Below are 21,970 nucleotides of genomic sequence, written 5' to 3'. Positions count from 1 at the left end.
CTAAAATGGAATCTGGAGCCAAAAATCTTTTGATAGGAATTAGTGGTGGGGTGAAAGCTTGCCCATTGGTGATCCAACTCAGGTTTTGCCCAGGGCTTAGGTTTGCCTAGGTACACCTCTGTCTCCTTGGCGAGGGAACCTGTTACTAAAATTTTTGGATTTCACCACTGGGCTAGCCGCATCATTGAGTGGCCAGGGACCACCAGCAAATTGGCCTCTGCCGAACGCAGAGGTTGAGCAGGGACATATGAGGTAATGCGGTCCCCCATCTATATATATATATAAAGCTAACACTGTTTTTGTTGATGACAGCATACCTCAGTAACTGCTGGGCCAATTCCTCTGAAAATTCCCAGCCACCATAGTCAGCCAGGCGAGAGTGTTTTTAGATGTTCACATACCTGAAATTTCACATCTGGTCCAGGTAAAACACCTTTTTCCTGGCACTCCCTGGGTGAAGGACATGCAGCTGCTTGTGTGCAACTGTCACCCTTAGAATGTTTGTGCTGCTTAGAATGTTCACTCAGACAGCCAGATATGAGCAGTGGAAACAGTACACAGGCAGTAACTCCAGTGGAAGTGAAACACATACACACACATACACACGAGGGAGAGGGAAGGGAGGGAGAGGGAGGGAGGGGTGGCATGCAAGGGAAGAGAGGGAGGGAGAGGAAAGGGAGGGAGGGGAAGGCATGCAAGGGAAGAGAAGTGAGAGAGGGGAGAGAGTGAGGGGTGGCATGCAAGGGAGGGGAAGCAAGGGGCCCAGCATCTTGATATGACCCACCCACCCTTCCTAGCTGGAGGGAAAAGGGAAGGGAGGGAGGGGGTGGGAGTGGCATGCAAAGGGGGGAAAGAGAAGTGAGGAGAGGGAAAGAAAGGCGTGAGGAGGCTGACATGCACGGGACGGGAGGGAGGGGGCAGGCACCCTAGATTCCCTGAATACTGCGGTTACAGTTAAGAAACCAGGCACGCATTACTCAGGAGTAAGCTTGGTACAGCAACTGTGACATACTTTGAATGTCTGCGTCGCATCCCTCAGAGGGTTTCCTCAGAAGCGACACCCATTGCCCCCAACCAAACTTACTCCCAGGTAAAGGATCATGACCAGCCAGCCTAGATGTGTGGGAGGGGTGCCTTTCCATTCCCCCCCCCAGGAATGCGGACACACACATCAATGACATCGCATAGTATCAGGCTGCGTGTTTGCATGAGCACATACTGCTGGCCTCTGCAATTGATTTGCTGCTACTGTTCCTTTTCCATTTCACCACAATAAGCCAAAGCAACGTGTGGCTGGGCCCCGCTAGTATAATATCATAGGGCAGTTTGCTTTTTGCCTAGGCAGCTTCTAGTGGTGTACAGGGTAACATGCTCCCTTGCACTTAAAAAGGAAGTGGCCCTCCTATGTCTGTGAGGACAACTGCTGGGCCATTTTTGAGATAAAGGGTACATTTGAGCTTTCAGGGCTGCCTAACTTGGGTATTACTTTTCATATATCTCATTATCATTTCCGTGTTCATTAAAATATAGAAAAATACAATTTTTACTGTTCCTACAAGTTTTATGTCTCCTTTGACTTCTGGCCTCTGAATCGTGTACCACACTGTACTACGCATTCTTTAGTGTTGAGCTTTTGCCAGCATCTAACTGCTAAGCATTTGGCCTAAAGAGAAAACCTTCTTGAATCTTTGGTCACATTGGTTATATAGATCCATTATATATTTTTAATATCAAATGCAATTTTTAGGCCTAATTTCTTGCCCCACACCAGCATACTTTTGAAAAATTGCTACTCTTAACCCCCTTTGCACTTGGGCTTTCTTTGTGTCTCTACCTCCTACAGTGGCCATTTTGTGGTCCCCACCCTGTGTCAGAATTCCAAAGATGCCCGAAAGGTTAACATGAGATGACTAATCAGATCCTTTCTCAGGGCTTAAATTCAGATGTATTCTGGACTTTCAGGAGTAGCTACCAGATTTTGCTGCTGGAATTTTACCAAGGCATATGTGAAACTGCCTTTAAGCATGTTTAAAACCTTTCCCCCTAACCAGAGGCAGAGTAAGGGAGAACTGTGCCTGGGGCGCGTGCGAGCCCTGTGCCCCTGCTGCGGTGGCGCCTGCCCCGACCTGCCCCGGAATGCCCCTGGAACGCCCCGCCATGCACCCTTCACTGCTCTGCCCAGGGTGTCACACCCCACCCGGTCCCATTGGTGCTACACCACTGCCCCTAACCACTGAGGGATAGCCACAGTTCACCAACACAACTGATGGGTGATGCAGAGCTGTGGGCTCTTTTTACAATTTACAACTGAAGAAACCTTTTCTTGGTGGTAAGCCCACTGAATAAAACAGGACTTGCTTTTGCATGGACCTGTTTAGGATTGCTTCCTAAGTATTGTCCTGCCTTATAATGAAGCTGCCTCTGGGAAGGTAAATGGTAGCTACAGATCATTCCTTCCTCTCATGAAGTTTGATGGACACTTGCATCTAAAACGTGGGGCACATGTTCATTTTAAATATTTCCAAACAGGCCTCAGCCCTTTTCCTTTTCATGCTTTTTACAAACTTGCTGAGAGGCATGTGTATTTTATATATATTTATCTGTACTGAACACATAATGTAAGAATTAGATTGGTTCTGGGATGCTGGGATGGGATTACAGAAGTCCCAAAGTATAAATATGGTTCAAACAACTGCATAATAAGCTGCTTGCAATTCTGGCCTTTGAAATGGGTACATTTAACACACTTTTGCCTTTTTTTTCTGATGTGCCTTCCTTGTGACAAAGCAGTGAAAAACTCCATGCCTCAGTTGAGTGATTATTTTTCTCTTCCACACACCTTCCTCAGTCTACTCTTCCACCCATTGAGCAGCAAAGGTGCTGCTGGCCTAAACCCCTCCTGTGAAGTTATTCCTTGTCAGGTTATCAGCAAGACTGTGAACCAATCAGGAGCTCAAAACTGGTGGCCTTTTCCCCTCCCCTTTCCTTCTTTCTCCTCTGGGCCTTGAAGCGGCATATAATATGATTTGAATCCACCGAAAGACCTACTACAATTACTTAGGTGGCTGGTATTTTATCAGTTTGGGGCTGGAAGGTAGCATGGTGCCTAAATCTTGTGGGAAGCAAATGTAGGTAGGCAGGTTTGCCTGGCCTCAGGTCTTGACCTTGTATCTGGGCCAAGCTACATGTGATATTTGCAGCTCCATGACTGCCACTTCAGATGTGTGATAAATATTATTCCTGCCTTTAAGTTCATCTGCTGTTCCAGGTGCCATCCCTCACACCATTTTGAGCCACTCAGTTCTGCCTCTGATCTGACAGGTATCCCTTCTCATTCCCAGATTCCAGCTTTCAGGAGATCTGTCATATTGCAAATGTGGGTAGGATGACTGATTCCCATCTCTGGATGTGATTTTGCATTCTACAACTCCACCCCAAAGCACATTTATCTTGTTCTGGAAGCCAAGGCTTCTTTTTCTCCTCAGATCTGGCATCTCCGCCCCTCACAGGACTGCCGGCACCCTGGGGGGCGGGGGGCGGAATGCCCTCTCTTTAATAGAGGCTTAATGTGTGGAAATTGGCAGTGTAAGCTCTTCATGGTATGGAAGTAAATAGCATCTGATGAAAACATTCCATTAACCCTCTGTTAAAAATACCCCCCCCCCCCCCCCCCGGCAGTGCCATAGTAGATTGGACAGATTTGCCACCTAAATACTTTAGGGACAGCCTGCAGCAGCAGGCCTGTTTGTTTAAACCTGAGTTGACCCCCAGTCAGATATAAAGTGGAGATGGGGCCCCAGTTTTTGAATGGGGGGGAATGAAAGAATCCATGCCTACTGCTTGCTTCCTTGTAGCCTGCCCTCATAAACTTTTCTCCCAGTCAGCTCTCTTCCATAGCCCAGTCACAGCTAAATTGTGAAAAGACAAGCCACAGGCCGAGAGTGTTCATCTCCCTAGACTTTAGGGTTGCCATCCACCAGGTGAGGCCTGGAGGTCTCCTGAAATAACAAACAACCCCCAGACCACAGAGGTCAGTTCCTGTAGAGAAAACAGCTGCTCTGGAGGATGGGTATTGTACTTTCTGCCCCACTACAGATGAATTAATCGCTTTTGCTTAAAAAGATGGGAGAGCTACCTTTCACAATACATGGTTGAGGCAGACCTGAATTTAAAGAAAGGAGTCTAACCTTCCTTGTAGACTGAGTCCGATGAGAACCGTTAGCAACTCTGCCAACATCAGCAACTCTGATTCAATATGTAATATTGTAATGAGTGACTATTTTCTTGTAATAGGTTGTATCATCATTTATAGTTTGAATCTAATGAAAAGCATTGCCTACAGAAGCAGAATAAGGAGAGCCAACACTCTTTGGGATATAAAATGGGCCAACTTTATTCAATTTTTTGTTTACAGACTTTTTGTCTCTCTCTGGTTTGAATACTTTTCAGCTCAAATTATTTTTGGAGCCTACTTAGCCCCAGTTATAAGGGATGACAATTACAGTCTTATGACAAGCAGTAATGATGTTATATTCCAAACCTACAACCATGTGACAGACCTGATTACTTTGTATGCTTTAACATTATCTAATTGCCTTCTACAGGACTGACTGAAATTTATCTTTTCTTTGACAATGAAATCAATGGAAGATCAGGTAGTACAGGAAGAACCAGGGTACCAAGATGACGAGGTATGGATGCAAAGTTAATTTATCAGTGATTCTCAGCATCTTTAGTGGTTGTGCTCTTCAGAAAGATTAAATGGTATTGAACAAAGAAGCCATGCGGTTGTTGGTCCCTAAGCAATATTTATAGATAATGTGCAAATACACTATAAAAACTGCTATGCAATCTTTCAAACCATTTTTGAATAATAGATTATTAAAATAAAATATAGGTGGCTGTATATCAAAATAACCGAAATGTTTTCCTCCCATTTAGGAATCCTTCTTCCAGGACATTGATCTGCTACAGAAGCAAGGGATTGTGAGCATATGTTTATATACTTAATACACACTAATGCACTCTTGTGTTCAAGCACTTGATCTGAAAGTACAGCATCCAAAATCTTTGATGAACTCTCCTCATTACACTAATTATATTATTAGTGATTAAATTTCTGGATTCATGAGCATCAAGAGTTCAGGCTACATTGGCTTCTTTTGCAGAATGTGGCTGATATTAAAAAGTTGAAATCGGTGGGCATTTGCACAATTAAAGGAATTCAGATGACAACAAGGCGGGCACTATGCAATGTGAAGGGACTTTCAGAGGCCAAAGTGGAGAAGATTAAAGACGCAGCCAACAAACTTATAGTAAGCCAAAGCTACTACTCATCCTTAACCACTGTCCTGTGAGCCTTTGAGCATTTCCAGGGTTAGAATAGCTATAGGGATGGATGCCAACTAGTACAAATGGAACTGCCTTGTCTACCAGCTGCAACCTACTCGAGCCCTGAAATTATGCTCTGGGAGTCAGTGGACCACCAAGAATAGAGTGGGAACAAAGTGGAAGTTTGCAGTAAAGGGAGGGAATTAACTAACATATCCTCCCCCTTCTACCACAAAGTGCCTTCTGCAAGCAGAAAAGATTAGAATTCAAGCTGTATTTATTATACAGTATTATTAATCTAATTTATATACATATATTTTCTATTATGGAGCTCCAGATGGCATAAATAGGGTTCCCAGGCGTCTCCCACTGATGCCTAACTACATAATACATTGCTCCTGGACCAGTGAGTGTCTGGCTGAAACTTGCATTCCAAAGCATACAGGATCTGTGTTCATCCCCATTAAGTACAATTGCAGTCTTGTGATATTTGAATGCAGGATAATTCTTGAATCAGATTGTTCTTCAAGTTAGAGCCATCTAAAGTCAAGTAATCCATTTTGCTTGCTTTCTGCTTCCCCCAGGAACCAGGATTTCTGACTGCTTTTGAGTACAGTGAGAAGCGCAAGAGGGTATTCCACATCACCACAGGGAGCCAGGAATTTGAGTTAGTAAACAGGAAATATTGTTCAATGTATTGTCGAAGGCTTTCACGACTGAATTCAACTGGTTGTTGTGGGTTTTTTGGGCTGTGTGGCCATGGTCTACCAGACCATGACCACACAGCTTGGAAAACCCACAACCACCAGGAAATATTGCTGTTTAACATTTATCCTGCACAATTTTGGTTGTTTGCTGGCAAGTTTATTTCCAGACCCAATTTAATATAAATCAATTTGCCCTAGCTATGTAAGCTAATCCTACAAAAGAAAAAAAATTAAATGCACAGGTTGCCACCTGGGACATGAGCCAAAATATGCTCAATCTACCTTTAAAGCATAGGTGTCAAGCTCACGGCCCTCCCTGCATGCTGGCAGGGGATGATGGGAACTGTAGTCCATAACACCTGGAGGGTCGCAAGTTTGACATCTGTGCTTTAAAGCATAATCTTCTCTTTTTATTAGTAGGGTGGAAGTGGGGCACTTGCAAGGACTTTCAGGGAAGAAGTACTATTCTCTCTGCTGCTTCCTTCTTCCTCCTCTTTTTCTTTGTCCCCCAACCTTTCAGTTGTGAGCTTACCTCCCCCTCTCTCCATCCCTTTGTCAACCCAGGTCACCCAGAAGACTCTGCTCTCCTTTCTCCTTTCCCTTCCTCCTTGCAACCTCTTTCCCCCTCTATCCCCTGCAGCTGCCCACCTTACATCCTAGCGGGGCCACATAATGTCAGGAACCATCTGGGGTAGTTAACGAATCCAAAATGCCACCTAAACACCAGTTTTTGCTTTCTTCCTTCATTTTTGTTTACTTTGAGGTTTTCTGTACCTTCCCTATTCTTGCCCCCTGCCCCAAGTTTTCAATTTTTTCTGCAAACCTGAGGGTTGCCCCACGAGGACTGCCCCTATTCCTAAGTGGTCCCATTGGGGATTTTAAAAAATCTGCATGGTGGGACAAAATTGAAAATTGTATATTTTACATTTGGCTGAAAAAGTGTGACTGGCTCAAGGTCACCCAGCAAGCTTCCAGGGCAAAAGCAGGGATTCAAACCCAGGTCTCCCAACTAGCCCAACACTCTTAATCACCACACCACACTTTTACCAAACAAGCATTCATTTAGAGAATGTTTAAAATAGACGTATAGAAAATGTATACAGAGCAAATACAAACAGTTCCTGGAAATGTGGGTGAATGCAAAACATTGGTCATGGAGTAGGTAGTACGAAGCAAGAATATTTCAGCATGCACTGGGAGTCCAGTCACGGGGTTGCAAAGGCCATAAGCAACTAGTTCATAGAAGGGGAGAACGTATGTTCCAGGCCTGTAAGTTCACAGTCCATGGTGAGGGAGCAGGCCTCTCTGCAGCAGCGGATGGCAGTGCCTAGTCGGTCTCACCTGTGGCCATGGGTAGTTCCCCTACAGTCCAACACAGACAGGATTGAGTTCATTTATTTCAGTGGTCTTGCACCTGATTCCGTGTTGGATTGTAGCTAAAGTGTTTAAATATAATCAGAAAAGAACCTGAGAAACTCTAGATGTAGCTAGATTTAACTATTATTAATTCTATAGTGAGACTTCTGTAGTTACCAGCTCCGCAGTCACTTGCAGATACAAAGGTTTATTGGGTCCTTCTGTTTCAAGGGCCTTCCTGATACTCATCTGCTTATCCCAGAGCTACATTGGGTTTTAATAAGCTAATGTTGAAATCTACCTTTTAGAGTTTCCATTAACACTTAGACCAGCTGCTAGATGGTCCCCCCCACCCCCCACAAGGCTCTCTCCACTCATCCTCTTCCTGAGAAAAGAAACTAGTGGGTGGAGGTTGCTGGGAAATTTAATCCTTGGACTCAGCGTTTCTAGTGCACTTATCAAAACAGTTTCTTAAATTTGTTGTTACAGTGAGTACTTTGCGCAGAGTAATTTGCAGTGTTTACAAATATAATTAAGAAATATTTCCTTTTCTGAGGTCATCTTTTGAGTCTGAAGGGCATTTTTGATAAACAACTCACAAAACACCCAGATTGGGATGATTTGATAAGATAAATGAGATTTCATTTTTAACAGCATGAGGAGAAGAGTAGAATGAGTGGAAGTCAAAAGCACCCTCCTAGTCCACACAGCATAATAATAATGGATTTCATCTATTATTTTTGAATCCGGGTCTATTTTAGTCCACTTGTCCTTCACATGGGTGCCTGTTTTTCATGAAGGAAACAATCTGTTTTCTTTCTGCTCCTTCTCATGAATCTACTTTTTTTTTACAATGCATAAGTGCAGGTGCAAATGTAACCTCAGCTTGTGAGTTCTGTGGGGCAGTACTTGGAAGGAGTTGCAAAGAAACTAAATTTAAAACAAAATGGTTTACTTTCTTAACCAATAACACTTTTAACATTTAACACATTACAGTCCTGTTCAGGTTGCATTTTCAAGTCCTTATATTTACAGTCTACTGATATTGCCAAGTCCAATTCTTCTTTGCAAGTGGGTTGGCTCCTGAAGACTCCAAGGGCTTGATGAACACAGGATTCAACATGATGAAGGTTTCCAGGAGAACTCTCACCCATTGCAACCACAAAACCCCTGAAACAATAAACTTCAACATTTACAACATAGCAAAAATAAACAACTACCTTCCCACTAGTTCCCAACAACATTGCAGCTACCTTAACAAGGTGTTAAGGGCTTATACAAATCAAGGTCCGAGTTGGGTAGCCTTGTCTCCTCCAAAGGACAGGAGCTCTGCAGCCTCCTGCTGCTTTGAGTCTCCACCCCTTTCTGGGTCAACCCATTCTGAGCATGGGGGTTACACAAACATCCTGTTTTTCCTGCATTCTGATTGGCTGTTCCATCACCCCAATCCCCCTTCACCCGCTTCTGCCTTCTGCTAAGGGAACGCTTCTGATTGGTGGAGAATCTACAACAACCCCAAGAGCCCAAGCAAAAAAAAAAAGTCTAATAAATGTACAGTAGTAATTCCACAGAATGTATTCAGCGTCTATAAAATAAGACACTTTAAAAGAAATGTCCTGTTTACTAGGAACCAGCTAACTGTCAATACAATTTTGTACTGTTCCAATGTGTTCCTTTTTTTTTTTAATCATGGGCATATTTTTATTAGAGCAAAAAATTATTTAATTTTCTTATTTTGTACCATTTTACTTTCTCTTTCTCCCTCCCATCTGCTCCTTCAGTAAACTCCTAGGTGGTGGGATTGAAAGCATGGCAATCACAGAAGCCTTTGGAGGTCAGTATTAGAATGCACTGCACACGCTAATTGTTAAAGCAATTGCAATTGTTAAGCAGGACCTAAAGCAGGAGAGGAGAGCATTTGGCCCAGACCTCATAGAATATGTCAATAAGGACTGATGGAAATTGTAGTCTATGAACATCTGGAGCACCAGAGTTGGACACCCCCGCCATAGAGTCTATCCTTCAGAACTGCTGTTTTATCCAGCAGAATTGCTGTATGTGGTCTGGAGATGAGTTGTAATTCTGGAATATCCAGGCATCACCTGGAAGTTGGCATGCCTTGAAAATACAGTTTTGTAAACCTGTTTTGGCATTTATTCATTTTTTAATATGCCAAGAGCCTGAAAAAATGGGTTCCACAATGTTTTCTATATGTGTCAGTGTGCTTATATTTCTTTGTGCCCCCTTTGTGTATGTTCACTCTGGCTATGCCCACATGCTTGCAGCAGGTGAGTACAAATAAAGTCCTAAGTGGAGTTGTGCTCTGCCTAACACTAAGTCCAGTAAAATCAGTGGACTTAGGACTAAACTAGCTGTGATGTATCCTTGTGGCTACCATGAGGATGCTAACTCCATTTTAAGTTATTTAAAAATGCCACAAGGGCCTGATGTTGCATGGCAAGTTGAGGTGCTTTCATTCCCCGCACCCCAAAATAGTCACAAACATCCACCGAAGCTGCTTTGTCATTTGCAAAGACACCAGCGGGGGTGGGGAAACCAAAGCAGTGCACTCCAAGCCTAATTAGGTTTGTCCCTACAGATATTTTTAAAATAGTGGCAATGTCCTTAAGGTGACTACAAGGACACCATCACATCCAGTTGGCCCTTAGAAGGATGTTATATGCAACTTATAATATGCAACTTATCCCTGAAATCAGGCTCCATCCCTGAAGACTGGAAGATGGCCAATGTCACACCAATCTTTAAGAAAGGGTCTAGGGGGGACCCGGGAAATTACAGGCCAGTCAGTTTGACATCTGTTCCTGGTAAATTAGTAGAATCTATCATTAAAGATAAAATTATTAAACATGTAAGAAAGAAAGAAAGCAAGATCTGCTAGGGAAGAGTCAGCATGAAGAAAACTTTTGCTTAAGAACAGAATCCTGTCTTGGCTTACTAGGAGTTCTTTGAGGGTGTATGAAACAGACATGTGGATCAAGGGGAACAGTGGACAGTATCTGCTTGGATTTCCAAAAAAAGACTTTTGACAAAGTTCCTCTGAAGAGACTTTGGTGAGAGGAAACTCCTTAATGAAGGAATAAGAGGAAGTCCTCCTATGGATTAAAAGCGCTAGTTGAACAGGAAACAAAGAGGTGGGTGTAAATGGGAAGTTCTCACAATGGAGAATCAGGGAGTGAATTGTCCCCCAGGTTCTAATTTTGGGACTAGTGCTCTTTAACTTATGCAGCACAGGACCTGTGAACATAGGGGTGGGCAGTGTGTGTAGAGGTGATAGCTGACACCAAATTATGGGAGCATGGTGAGAACCATACTGAGGATTCTTGAAATCAGGGACCTTGATAAATTAGGAGACTTCCCAAAGGACATGGCAAAGGCTGGTGTCAATGGTGGGCGACATGAAGCGTGCATGCAGACAAGGGCATGGAACAGGGCAGGGCAAACTGCACTTCACGGGACAGGGTCCAGTGCTATCAGAATGGAACAGGAAGACTGGGAGTCTTAATTGTGGATTGCCATGTGGGATGAAACTCAGGCCACTGGCAGCGGTGAAAAAAGGCAGACATTATGCTGGAGAATATTCACAGGAGGCTGGCAAAGGCCATGTGAGAAAAAAATAGCAAAAGGTATGTACCCTTATATAAACATGGGAAGCATGTCCCAGCATTTGGGAGGACTGTGTTGTTTCAGTTCTGGTAAGCCAGCACTCTCTCCAGGAATTATCGAAGAGAAAGGAACAAAGTGCAAGAACAGAGAAGGACCTTGAGGATGATTGAAGGATTGGAGCACCTTCCTTATGAGGAGAGCTGCTGCAATTTTGGGACTATTTAGATTTGGAGAGAGGAAGGCACGTCTGAGGAGGAATATGATTAGAAGTCCTATAAAATTATGCATGGGGTAGAAAATGTTGACAGAGAAAAACTTCTCTCTTTCTCTCACAATACCTAGAACCAGAGGCATTCATTGAAAATACTACAGGGGGAAGAGTATTAGGACTAATAAAGAAGCACTTCTTCCATAGCGTGTGATTGAGTATTTAAATTATGCTGCCACAGGAGGTGGTGATGGCCACTAACCTGGATAGCTTTTAAAAGAACTTGGACAGATTTATGGAGGAGAAGTCCCAATCTATATGGCTACCATAATCTTGATCCTCCCTTGATCTCAGATTGCTAATACCTTAGCAGACCAAGGTGCTCTCAGGGCAGCAGCAGCAGAAGGCCATTGCTTTCACATCCCTGCATGTGAGAGCTCCCACAAGGCACCTGAGAGTGAGCCACTACTTGATAACTTAGATGCTGGACTAGATGGACTCTGGTCTGATCCAGCAGGCTAGTTCTTATGTTCTTATGTTCTTATGTTATAAAATAGTTAAAAGGTAATTGAAAGGTAAGGTATTTCCCTCAAGGGCAAAACACAGCGAGGCAATCATGTGTATTAATTTATGTCTGCTCAGTCTAGGATTGTCAGACTCCAGGTGGCATTTTTCCAGAATTACAATGGAGAAAGTGGCAGCTTCATACAGTAAACTGTTTGGCATTATACCCCAATGAGCCCCCCCCCCCCATCCCAAATTCCTCTTCCCCAGTTGTACATCCAAATCTCCAGGAATTTTCCAACCTACAGTTGTCAATATAAGCTCAGTCACATAGAAAGCATGCAGAATAGCCTGAAACGACACACTACAATTTTTAACATGTTAAAAAACTTTGATTTGGACAATAACATGTCAGCTGTGAGGAAACAAGGTCAGGAGAGAGGAGGCAAGGGATTCTAGCCTTACCCCCTCCCTACTTCACTGTACTCTATTGCTTTAAGCAATTTTTGCCAACTTGTAAATAAACACACATGGTTGCCTCCCTGTAAAATCTACTGCAAATTATCTCTTAACCTCTTTAAGCTTCCTGTAATACTCAAAGACAGATTAGTCAAAGGAAGAATATGTTCAAGACTTCTTAAGTATGAGACCACTATTGCTTGTAAACATGTTTTTATTGTTCATGCTTGAATTCAGAGGCACTGCAGTGATTCAACATGGTGTGCAATTTTATCTGGGCCTAAGAGCCCTACCAAATCTTGCTCCAGTCATGGGAAGCCCTTACTCCCTGTTTGGTGTCAGCATTGTTAGAAATCCTGATCAGTTTTGAATGCATCTGTCAATGGCAATATGTACTTCTGGCTTCTGGACCATGCTATAAAGAACAGAGTGGCCTAAAAGAAAAGAGAGGAGTGAAAGTTTAAAAAATAGTTTGGATTTTTAAAAATCTGTTGGGTAGGGTTGCCACCTCCAGGTTGGGGAATTCCTGGACATTTAGGGAGGGGAGCCTGGAAGGGGAGGGACCTGTGCAGGGTATAATTCCATATAGCCCACCCTCCAAAACAGCTACATTCTCTAGGAGAGCTGATCACTGTAGTCTGGAGATTAGCTGTAATTCCAGGTCCCATCTGGAAGTTGGCAACCCTACACGAGTGTTGGAGAACACTCTTAGTATTCCTGTAGTTGGCAACATTTCAGCATTAGGAGCAGCAGTGGTGTAGTGGTTAAGAGCAGGTGTACTCTAATCTGGAGGAACCAGGTTTGATTCCCCGCTCTGCCACTTGAGCTGTGGAGACTTATCTGGGAAATTTAGATTAGCCTGTGCACTCCGACACATGCCAGTTGGGTGACGTTGGGCTAGTCACAGCTTTTTGGAGCTCTCTCAGCCCCACCCACCTCACAGGGTGTTTGTTGTGAGGGAGCAAGGGCAAGGAGATTGTAAACTCCTTTGAGTCTCCTACAGGAGAGAAAGGGGGGAAATAATAAATCCAACCTTCTTCTTCATCAACTCCTTCTTCTTGGGCTGTATTCCCCTTGAGGGGGTTAGCACTGACATTTTCTTCGCCAAATAGCTCAATTTTGGGCATTTTTAGGGCATTCACGCATGTCTTCAGCAATGCTGTCCACCCACTGTTTCTTTGGTCTTCCACGTGGACAGTGGCCACCAGGATCAAAGTTTAGGGCTGTTTTTGCAACAGAAGTCTCCCCCAGGTGCATAATGTGCCCATACCATTAGATCCGTGTTTCCCTTATTTTCTCTGTAATTGGTGTAAATCCAAGTCTTTGCCGTATGACTTTGTTTGTAACACGAAACATTTCAGCATTTACTCTTCTTTTTTATTAGAATTCCGAACAGGGAAAACTCAGCTTTCTCATACTCTTTGTGGTACGTATACAAACAATCATACTTATATCTTTTGTGCTCAAAGACATTTCAGACACTTGCACTGATTTTTAAAAAATCATATGAAAATAAACATGTCTGCATCAAGATTCATCTGTGGCATATTTGGAACATAGACACCTGAAACGTAGTTATTTTTTGTAGTACTAAATACTGCAGTCAAAAGCTCTGCTCACAACTTGAGTTCGATCCTGGTGGAAGTCAGTTTCAGGTAGCCGGCTCAAGGTCCACTCAGCCTTCCATCCTTCCGAGACCGGTAAAATGAGTACTCAGCTTGCTGGGAGTAAAGTGTACATGACTGGGGAAGGCAGTGGCAAACTGATAAACATAGTCTGCCTCATAAACACACAAACACCTCATAAACATAGTCTGCCTAGCAAATGTCGTCATGTGACCTCACCCCATGGGTCAATAAGGAGCTGGTGCTTGCACTGGGGACTATCTTTACCTTAATTTTAAAAAAGAAAACTACCAATTTTTATTAGTATTTCTAGAACACATATTCAAGCTAGGGGCTGTACATGAATCAAAGCAAAAGGTACAGGCTCTGGCCTCACAACTGCAAACGGAGTCGAATGAGACACACATGGGAAGGGGACTGATGGAAAATGATAAACTTAAAAGATCAATCAGAGAAAGGAAAAGAATCAAGTTTCCATCAAGTATCAGATGGGCAGGGGTATCCCATGTCTCTGGGCGCACGCCGTTTCGTTCCCATTGTGGGGGGGGGGGTGCCGGTTGGGTCAACACGCCTGACCTTTCCTGTAATGCAGTGACCCGGCCGGTGCCTGGCAACTTCCCCTGTGCTGGGGCACAGCTCGCTTGGTGAGTTGGTGGCCTGAATGCTAAATATCAAAATAAGGAGGCAGTATAGTTTCAATCAGGAGCACAGGTGAATAACTCTAGTTCTTCATCTGACTGGATCTGCAGTAAGAACAATTGCCTTTCTCTCTATTCCTGCCCACTCCAAGTGCCGAAGAGGACCAGGGCAGGCCAAAATACTGGCCCGGATCAAAGGAACCTTGTGCCATCGCCAGTTCCTTTGAAGTCTATACATCCAATGCACTCATTAATAGCAAAGGGGTTATTTATAATTCTTATCCTGCTGTCCCCAGATATATGAATGTTTTGATGTAGAATTACTAGCAAAATTAGAAAAACAGCTAAAAAGCTCATGGTCCCAGTTTCCAGTGTCTTTCATCACAGCAGATAATGAAGGTCTTTCTTTCATGGCTAGGATTTAGAAATTAGGAATATCATTCATTGTGTTGAGGATGACCTTGCAGTGCTATTATTTGTCAGTCACTTCAGCAGGTAATGCATTGTTTTGATTAATGGAGCTTCTGTGACATGGAATGCAACAAAGGATTTGTAAAACAGCAGCTTCTCCTACCTAGACTGTAATATTTTCATCTGGTTATGTCCTTGTGCCACAGGACAGGATCCAAAACTCTCCCCTCAGGAGCCATTTCCAACCTCAGGAAAGTTTACCCCTTGTGTCTAAGGACCCATGTGAAGTAACTGCAGGGCAAGTCAGGTCAGGAGGAAAAGAGAAGGGAGCAAAATCCTTCCCTTCTTCTTCCCTAGGTATTGCTCATGCAAGAGGCGTGAGGGGAAAATGTAGCGCCCCCCCCCCCCGCATTCTCCTGACCCACAAAGCTATTATATCCTGTACATTTTCCTGGGGAGGCAAGTGACTGCTATGGGGAGAGGAAAACTCAGATCAGTAACCATCAGTGCTATCCCACTGATAGATTAGATAGATTAGGAGGACTTTGTTTTACATGTACAGGGGGAGTTTTGTACCTCCCAGGTGCACACCAGTTCTTTCTCATGGCATACAGGAAGAAGCATTCCCTTCTGTTGTTTTCAAATGCTCAAACTGTCTCATGAAGCCAGTATTGGCTCTATTATAAAAATAATATGTTTCCCATATGGCTACTTATAAGTTTCACAACAGAGGCAATAGCGGCTCCATGGGGCAGTTTGAGCATGTAAAACAGCAGAGGACAGGCTTCCGCTGATATTTCCTGCATGCTGTAGTCACAGATGTAAACAGCCAGTGTGCATGCAGGAGGCACAAAACTTCCAACAGATATGAAGGTTTGGTAATATGTAGACTTATGTAGACTTAGACAGTGCTTAACATAAAGCACTGGCTTCTGTATTTCTTAGACTTACTTCATTGGAACATGCTTCCAAATTGTGTAATGGCCGTTTGGGGTGGGGGGTGGGTGGCTTGCCATAAAGAATATTACTTGAATTAGAAGTCTTGAGGATTGGGATCTATCTCAGTGAGTGAATCATGCCAGATGTGGGAAATATATGTAAGACATTAAAATACCGTATGGTAGGTTGATAGAGGTTGCCTCTATGTTAAACTTGTTCTTGCCTTATCATGCATTATAGTGACAGCACAACTTCCATCAGATGGTTACACTGGTGGGAAGATTATCTTCATTGACACAGAAAACACCTTGTATCCTTTGTTTTAAGATTTTACAGTTTAAAATAATGGAAGGTTTTCCTAGAGTTAGATTGACAATTAAAAACTGTGATACGAAGCAGAGGAGATGCTTCAGAAAGGAGGTTTGAACTATAGAACTGCCTCTGATAAATCTGGTCTTGAGTTTTATAGGGAAAAAAAGTATCACAGACCAAGTACTTCAGTTTATCATGTGAACATCTGCCAGTGAGGTTATTTGCTTGAGTGAAAAAAGGACTTCAGCTGACTCATCTCTGAAAGTGGATTAGACTAGAAAATCCTTAACTTCAAAATACTTTAGTCGTCCTGACCGTCTTCGTGACATTGCTGATCGCTTCAACGTAGACCATGATGCAGTTCTTGATAATGTCCTGTATGCACGAGCGTACACTAGTAAGTTTGCAACTGAAGATGACATGGAACCAGTGGTGGGATCCAACCAGATCAACCACCGGTTCGCCCCCCCACCGCACATCCCCCCTGCCACATGTCCTCCCCACCGCCCACTTACCCGGCTGTTGTGCCCTTTCCTAGTGCCAGTGCCAGCACTCGGACTCGAGTGGAGCATTCTGAAACAAAGATGGTCCCGCATGTGGTGGATGAAGTCACTTAGTTCTTTTTGTTGAAAAGGGTATAGGGCTGGCAAGAAGATGCAAGCATCCCACACTGGAAACACCTTGTATTTTAGCCAAGAGAGAGGCTGAATTTTTTGCCTAGATGAGAAAACACAATAGCACAATACACCGTGAAATAAAAGTTCCCATTACATTAACAACAAACATTATGCTAGCTTAAAAAAATTTCATTGTAAGGGGTGTCCACTAGTAAAAAATTAAAAGGAAATAAGGCATGATGCCTCAAGTCTGAAGCTTTTCTGTTACCCGCCAAGCCCACAATAAAGAGCTCATTGATTCGTGCTTTGATATGTCTTCAAGGGAGGGGTTCATGGCAGCTGATTCACTTGTGTGTGTGTGTGTGGGGTGTGTGTGTGTAGGAAACAAACTGAAAGCTACTTTGGTAAGTTCTCTTTAGCGAGGATGCTAAAGTCCCGTATGAGAATTAGTCTGGTTGATCTGGTCCTCTTTGTGGATTTTTCAAATTATGTCATAGAAATCTCAAAGAAAATCTTGTGTGGTCCATTTTGGAGTTTAAGAATAAGAATTTAGCTTCTTTATTGGAAAGGCAGAAGAAGGTCCAAAACTTTCATGGATCTTTAGAACTTTAGATAGGCCCTTCCCAAGGACTGGGGTAAACTATGCAAAATGATGCCGCCACCAAATCTACTGGAACATGCCACTCTGCTTTCGAAGTATAGTTTATCTGTACATGTTCATTTGAACTGCTTCTTCTCGTGATGATTTTTCTGTGGCATTTCTCCTTCCCTAGGTGAGCATCAAATGGAACTACTGGATTACGTGGCTGCAAAATTCCATGAGGAAGCTGGCATTTTCAAACTTTTGGTATTCATTTCATTGCTATAGTCATCTGTCCTTCTTTTTTTTCACAGATGCTTTCAGAGCCATTTCTCTTCTCTTGCATTTGCCCTTGCAGATCATTGATTCCATTATGGCCCTGTTCCGTGTGGACTTCAGTGGTCGTGGGGAACTGGCGGAAAGGCAACAGAAACTTGCTCAGATGCTGTCAAGGCTTCAGAAAATATCAGAAGGTAGGAGAAAATGTAATGCTTTGGAATTAGCAAGAAGGCTGGTGTTGATACGCGGCCTGTTGTCACTTGTCATAGCTCCAGTGTTGTTTTCAAATAAGATGTAGCCATAAGAACCAATATGTAGAGCTACATTGTCAGGTTTGGCAGTGGAAAAACTATGTTCCATTTCTTCTCAGCCACAAAGCCCTCAGTATGGCCCCTTCTGCTCTGGCCAATAAACACAGACTAACAACGGTATAAAACCTGTGTTGGGGGGGGGGGGAGAACTTCAGACAAATCTCGCTCCTAACGTGAGTCTGCTCTGATTTCCCCTCACCACCACCCCCCCGCCCGGGTTTTCAAGAATCGCACTATCTGCGATTCTTTTATTTTAACATGGATTGCAGCCACAGCTGAGTGAATGGCTGCCCCAGGAAGCATGTTACTTGAATGCGCTTCCCTTTCCCCCCCAGATCCCGCCTCTCTGCTACGTAGCTACGGAGGGGCACAAGGACGGCAGCATGGCTGTGTATGTCCATGCCTGCCAGGCTTCATAGCTACGCAGTGGAGGGAGGTGAGTGGCAGGAAAAAGCACCTCCATGCGAAGGTGCACACTCTGGCCAACGCACTTGATGACCATGGGATGCCCAACCATGTGAATGACCTGGGGCTATGATGGGTTCATTTATCCCGCCTGCAACCCACTTTACATTTGCTGTGCAGAAAGGGCCTACATCAGTCTCTTAGTCTAAGCTACCTCACAGAGCTGCTGTGAGACTAAAATCCTCTGCATTCCTTGGAGGCAGGGTGGGATGCAATGCAAACTATTACTTAGAGAAAATCTAGTAATAACCATCTAGTGGCAGATATCTGAAAACATGCTAGATAATAACTGTTAGGGTGCCAGAATAAGACTAGGAAGGCTTGGTTTCAGCTCTTCACTCTGCCATGAAAGTGACAAAGGTTCAGTCATCCTCTCTAAGTCTGAACTACTTCACCAGGTATTGTGGAAAGCAGAATCCTCTACACCTTCCTGAGCTCCTAGCATGGAAGGGCAGGATCAAAATGAGATGCTGTAACACCTTCCATAACTATCATTTCTTTCCTATTGCTTGTAATGCTAGAAAGGAAAACCAGCTGGCAGAGTATATTTTCCTTCCATGTGGCCCTTTTTTCTCACTGCAGAATATAATGTGGCTGTTTTTGTAACCAATCAGATGACTGCTGATCCAGGAGCAACTATGACGTAAGCAATGCATTCTTTTGTTGTTGTTGTTCTTTTTATAAATAATAGAAATAGGAAATCAAGTAAGGAAAGGGATGACAGTCAATTATATGAAATGGTCTCGCTGCTGCTGCTAATTACAGCAGCTACTTATGGATCTGCCTCCAAGCTAAGGTCCCCAAAGCAGTTATACTAAAGAAGCTGCTATAAGTGGTATTCTACAAGCCCTATGGCATACAGAGAGTAGTTACCCTACAAACCACACCTGATTATTATTGTTTGGTTTAGCTTTCAGGTGGACCCTAAGAAGCCCATTGGGGGCCACATCCTTGCCCATGCGTCTACAACAAGGATAATGTTGCGGAAAGGACGAGGAGAATTGCGCATTGCCAAGATATATGATAGGTAATGTTGATGTGGAGCGGTACAGTTGATGCTGTCAGAATATAGAACCACAATCTGGTTCCAGATGGTGCGGAGCAGTTGTGGCTCAGTGGTAAAGCATCTGCTTGGCGTGCAGAATCCAGCCCTGAGTTCAGTACCTTGTATCTGTACAGAACAGACAGAGCTGTTCCTGAAACCCTGGAGAGCTGCCACCACCCTGATTGGACTATACTGATCTTGATTGACCAGTGGTCTGATTCAATATAAAGCAGCTTCATGAGGGCTCACCACAGTTTATTTGGCTTCAAATTCAGGCTGCTTTTGAATGCCAGTATAAAAACACAAAATTGTTAACACACTTAATTGAAATCATTTCAATTAAAATATGTAGGTTCCAAATAATCAGAAAAGGCATTCTCTGTCTTACTTTTTACCAGAAGTTTTGCATTTCTATGCAAACTCATCCCTCAAGAGAACAATTTTTATCATTCACAGTTGTCAGTCAGGTAGAATTAAATCATTATTCTTGAAATAAGTACGGTGGGCCTGCTGGGTGACCTGATGCCAGGCACCGTTCACTCAGAACTCTCTCAGCCCACGCAGAGGCAGGCAATAGCAAACTACTTTTGAACATTCTGTTGCCTTGAAAAACCTACGGAGTTCCCATAAGTCAGCTGTGACTTGACAGCACTTTTTACCGTCACCAAGAATGGTTGGTCAAAATGTAGGTTACTCAGTCTGTATATTTGAAACTGCAGAGGACAAAGGCAAAAGTTGGGCATGTGATTGTTAATAAATTCATTAGCATAATGGGTCAGGAGTAAAACATGAAAATGTGTAAAAAAAGTTTTAAAAAAAATATCTGCTAACTCAAGTAAAATGTAAGACTTGCACAGGAAGACTTACGTTCAGCTTTTCTACATGTCATAAATGTTAGGGGCAGTTCCAACAAGTAAAATAAAGTGTCAGCTTTGTTGAACCTTTTTGAAAAATTAAATGCTAAAAATTATTGTATCTAGAATGCAAAGCCACTCTCTGTCTTTTCTCAGCCCTGAAATGCCTGAAAATGAAGCCACATTTGCAATAACTGCTGGAGGAATTGCAGACGCCAAAGAGTAGACAGATCTCATCAGCAAACAACTGAGGCAATCCTACCACCTCAAGTTATTCTATGACACTAATTCTTGGTTACTTGTGTTCATTGCACTAAACGTGAAACTTTTCAGAATTGTGGCTTGCAGGGCTCTTCTGAAATTGCTACGGATGTTGGTTCCATGCCTGTGGCAACCTGTCAGGTGTAGTCAGACTCTCTGCTTGCCACACAAATCCAGTGTGGCAACTCCATCTACTTGGTTTGCTTCAGGCAAAGGTGCCAGCATGTGCAGAAATTTTAAGAAGCTGAGAATGCCCAATGAGAATCAAGGCTTAGTGGGATGCCACAACACGTTTCTGTGTTTGTGTTGTTTTAGACAGATCTTATTAGTGGTTATTTTTAATGAACTTTTCAGTTTTAAACATCTCAAGCTAATTCATGCCTATGCTTTTTCAGTATTAGTACATATGCATATAAAACAGAGCATGGAATGATCCTGAAAATGACTATGGTAAACAATTATCATTTTTAAAATATACTTGGCACTGAAGCTTCCATATATAGCACGATCTGCTGTGGTAAAATGGAATTTGACAGCATGTTTATCCTGGAGAAATGGTAATTGTAAAACTTTTAAAATTAAATCCTTCTTGACAGGTTTATTAACTGAAGTCCAAACGGTTGCCAGGTTTTAAAATCCAGATTTAAACTTTATTTATAGGTTGTTTTTCTGTCTATGGAAAACATAAACTGCAGCCTCCCTTCCATCTGCTTGTGTCTAACCAGCAGAAGCTAGAAAAATTATTCTAAGTTGTCTAAGAATAAACTTAGCCTGTTTGTTCTCCTCTGTGTATGCATTCTTATCACAGCACACACACATGTATTTAGTATGAGTTAAATTTCCAACTAACTGTGCCATGTAGTAGATTGTCTCAGAACACAATGCTGAGTTCCAGAGTCCTTCAAATTTACCTGACAACAGGGACCTAGAAAACAAGAATTTTAACCTAGAGACCACAATACAGTCCTTTTTCTTAACCATCTACAATGTTGCACTACATAGCTCCATTAAGGTGTTTGATAATTAATTTTTAAATGGTGGTCAATTCCCCATGGGGGAAATATCGCGGGATATGCACGGTAGGCATCGTGGTTCAAGGAGGGACTCCCCATGGCTCCCGGGCCACATTAGGCGATATCCTCCTCATCCCGGGATTTTCAAAAATTGCCAGGAAGGTGGTACTTTTCTGATGATCTTGGGATGAGGCCGGTATCGTGGGGAATAGGCCTGAGTTATTTTCCCCATCCTGAATCTCCGTTTGAGCTGGCAGCCAATCACAGCACAGTGGCCTGGGCATGCTCAGAACAGATGACTCAGGACGGGCAGGAATGCGCTTTTTAAAAATATGTTCCTCTTGGCTACGAAGATACGACCATGCAAAGGAAAAAACTTTGTGACGATGTAGCTACGTGGCCATTATGAAAAGAAAAAATGAAAGAAGGGG

The 21,970-nt window shown here is 43.2% G+C and overlaps 1 protein-coding gene across 1 annotated transcript; it reads left to right on the top strand.

The window, feature by feature from the left end:
- The first annotated feature begins 4,634 nt into the window (after positions 1-4,634).
- Positions 4,635-21,238, top strand: DMC1 (DNA meiotic recombinase 1). Its single transcript, XM_048501193.1, has 13 exons — positions 4,635-4,691; positions 4,942-4,986; positions 5,169-5,315; positions 5,916-5,998; positions 9,176-9,228; positions 13,574-13,615; positions 16,043-16,112; positions 16,420-16,511; positions 17,505-17,578; positions 17,670-17,784; positions 18,949-19,009; positions 19,277-19,393; positions 20,422-21,238. The coding sequence occupies exons 1-13, from the start codon at positions 4,635-4,637 to the stop codon at positions 20,489-20,491; spliced, it is 1,026 nt and encodes a 341-aa protein (XP_048357150.1). The 3' UTR covers positions 20,492-21,238.
- The last annotated feature ends 732 nt before the right edge of the window (positions 21,239-21,970 follow it).

The sequence above is a fragment of the Sphaerodactylus townsendi genome, linkage group LG06 (genome assembly GCF_021028975.2).
Source record: "Sphaerodactylus townsendi isolate TG3544 linkage group LG06, MPM_Stown_v2.3, whole genome shotgun sequence".
NCBI lineage: Eukaryota > Metazoa > Chordata > Lepidosauria > Squamata > Sphaerodactylidae > Sphaerodactylus > Sphaerodactylus townsendi.
Note: the sequence above shows the minus strand (reverse complement) of the source record. Positions and strands in the feature narration are given on the sequence as shown.

Excerpts from the sequence above, each read along its gene's own strand:
- DMC1 (XM_048501193.1), top strand. The coding sequence starts at position 4,635 with ATGAAATCAATGGAAGATCAGGTAGTACAGGAAGAACCAGGGTACCAA. Across the intron at positions 13,616-16,042 it reads GCTTTCTCATACTCTTTGTG|TGACAGCACAACTTCCATCA; the intron begins GTACGTATACAA and ends CATGCATTATAG. Across the intron at positions 19,394-20,421 it reads ATTGCCAAGATATATGATAG|CCCTGAAATGCCTGAAAATG; the intron begins GTAATGTTGATG and ends GTCTTTTCTCAG.